At 36.4% G+C, this 2,364-nt stretch overlaps 1 protein-coding gene across 5 annotated transcripts in view; it reads right to left on the minus strand.

Moving 5' to 3' along the window:
• LOC106941657 (epidermal growth factor receptor substrate 15-like 1) overlaps positions 1-2,364 on the minus strand; it is a 33,678-nt gene that overhangs the window by 12,055 nt on the left and 19,259 nt on the right. For all 5 annotated transcript variants that reach the window (XM_015024734.1, XM_015024731.1, XM_015024730.1 and 2 more), the window contains exons 3-6: positions 1,921-2,026; positions 1,657-1,707; positions 443-579; positions 290-353 (exon numbers count right to left, since the gene is read on the minus strand). In XM_015024734.1, the coding sequence (XP_014880220.1) occupies positions 290-353; positions 443-579; positions 1,657-1,707; positions 1,921-2,026 (358 nt within the window). The remainder of the gene's footprint in view (positions 1-289; positions 354-442; positions 580-1,656; positions 1,708-1,920; positions 2,027-2,364) is intronic.

Genomic DNA, 2,364 nt, shown 5'->3' on the forward strand with positions numbered 1-2,364 from the left:
ACAATCTAAAAAACACATCAATATTACGAAATGCAATACGTAATATTACATTAATCTGCATTAAGTGGAAAGATGAACAAGGAGTGTCAGGTTTGCCATGCTTGGTGGCAAGTTTTGCTTTAACACCACAATGAACGTTTGGATAAAACCAAGACAGTATGTCTTAATGGAACACTCAGAGCAGTCATCATCCAAAATCTAGAGCAATACTCTAATCTGACGGAGAAAGAAAAAACTAGTGTACACAATATTTACAGGTGCAAAGATAAAATTTAATGATTAATTGTACCTGATCCTCTGGGTTTCTGGTGGTTGGTAGAAAATGGGTCACTTCCTGCAAAGTGACTTGTTTGCTGCAGACAAAAAAAAAACTAAGTCGTTAAGGAAGTACTTTTAACACAAGTCATGGTTTTCTGTGTAGTACTTCTAACATTCCAAATACCTTGGAGGGTAAAGTGGCACTTTTACAAAAAGGATCTGTTGTGGAAAAATGATCCATCTTTGTAGTCTTCTTAAAAAAATCTTCTGATGAAGCCTTGAATGGATCTGCTTCTTTAAATGGGTCTCCTTCAAAGGGATCTGAAGGCAAAATATTGTAACATTTAATTATGCATTATTCAGGCGTGACCAAAAAAGGTAAAGAACATTCCAATGCTGATGCCATGTCTATGCGGCCCAAAACTTAGGCTCACAAAAAAACTATTTAGTGTCATTTCCATTGTCACCATAGCAGACAGGATATCCACAGTTAGTGAAATAAATGTCATTGTTAACACCATTTCTTCTAAGGTCAGCCACACACAGTTGATGTATTTAGGCACACTGTATCAACAACAACATGAACTGTGGCAAGATTGCACAAAGTTAACTATTCAACAAGAACATTTTCAATATCTGTTGTGCAGTCCTGCAGTCCATTGTGCAGTGTGGTTTGGACAAAACCACACTGCAATACCTTGGTGTTCTAATCCCCAAAGATGTAACCAATACAGCTAAGTGCAATTATGAAGATCTCCTGACTAAAATGAGAATAGACATACAGCAATGGACTGTCATCACTTTCGTGAGCTTAATACAAACAACTGATTCTGTGAAAATAAACTTATTACTAAGCTTTAAGTTTTTGTTCCAAGCTTTCTCTTTTTTTGTTTACAAAAAAATGATTTCCAGATTGTTAGTCTGCTGTGAAGTTTAGTTACGAAATCATCAATCGTGTTTGGATTCAGCTATGTCTATTCATAAAAGCTGATGAATTCAATCCACTGGGTAGATTAAAGGCATCTCTTTGAGGGTATTAAAGTCTGGATGACACTAAACTTTCTCCTTTTAAATTCTAACAAGACTGAACTTGTTTTTGGACCTGAACTTCTGAAAAAGAGCCTGCTTAATCAATCACTTAATCTGCATGGCATAAGATTAGCCTCCAATAATAAAGACTGCAGGTTTCCTGGTGATTACTAGAATTTCAGAGTTGGGGCAGATCAACATCATTTAAAGGCAAGAAATTTTGGTTCAGATCTAATCAAGCATAATCCATGCCAAAGAATCCATGCCAAAGTTTTTTTCAGACGGACAATAATGACTGCACTGAAGTTATCTGACTTCAGTGCAGTCATTATTATTTTAGTTTCTAAAATAAAAGTTGTCCAAAAGTACCTATCGATGTAGATGGTGCCTTTCCAAATGGGTCACTTTCAAATGGGTCACCTAAAATAGAAAAAACGTGCACAGTAAAAGAAAACAATAAGGCGAGAAGGGAAGAATAAAATCTGTTAGCAACAAAAAAAGGACAAAATTCTGTATGGAAATAAGAAAATTCAAGAAATGAGACAGTAAAAGAAATTAGTGCAGGGAAGCTGCCTTCTGTGTAAGACAAGATAATACAAAGAGGGAGAAGGAAAAAGTGAAGGGTGCAACAACCTTTGAATGGGTCTGTTTTAAATGGGTCTTCAGAGTTGAAAAGGTCCGACTGAAGGTCTTGAGGCTGATTGTAGAACACTGATGACTTAACTTTGAATATATCTTCCTGTGACATGAGAAAAGATTGTGTAAATGACCAGAGGCATAAACACCAAAGTTCTTTAACTTTACTAAACATGTGGTATGGCTGGCTTACAACGTGGTTACACCATCAGCTCTTGATTAAACTCATTTTATTTTTTTCATTTATATCTGAGTGACAGATTTTTCAAGTAACAACGGATATGTTCAAGCCAATAAGCAAGCCAATTAACTTCTATTAATATGATTCTGTCATAAGGTGTGGTGGTTGTGGTGAGGAGAGGACCCCGAGACCCAGGTAAGATGGTGAATGAGATGGGTTTAATGATGATTAAGCTCGGAACAGTCCAGGACAGGCAGCAC

The sequence above is a fragment of the Poecilia latipinna genome, unplaced genomic scaffold, assembly GCF_001443285.1.
Source record: "Poecilia latipinna isolate Pla-1442-1.1 unplaced genomic scaffold, P_latipinna-1.0 Scaffold3794, whole genome shotgun sequence".
NCBI classification, from domain to species: domain Eukaryota; kingdom Metazoa; phylum Chordata; class Actinopteri; order Cyprinodontiformes; family Poeciliidae; genus Poecilia; species Poecilia latipinna.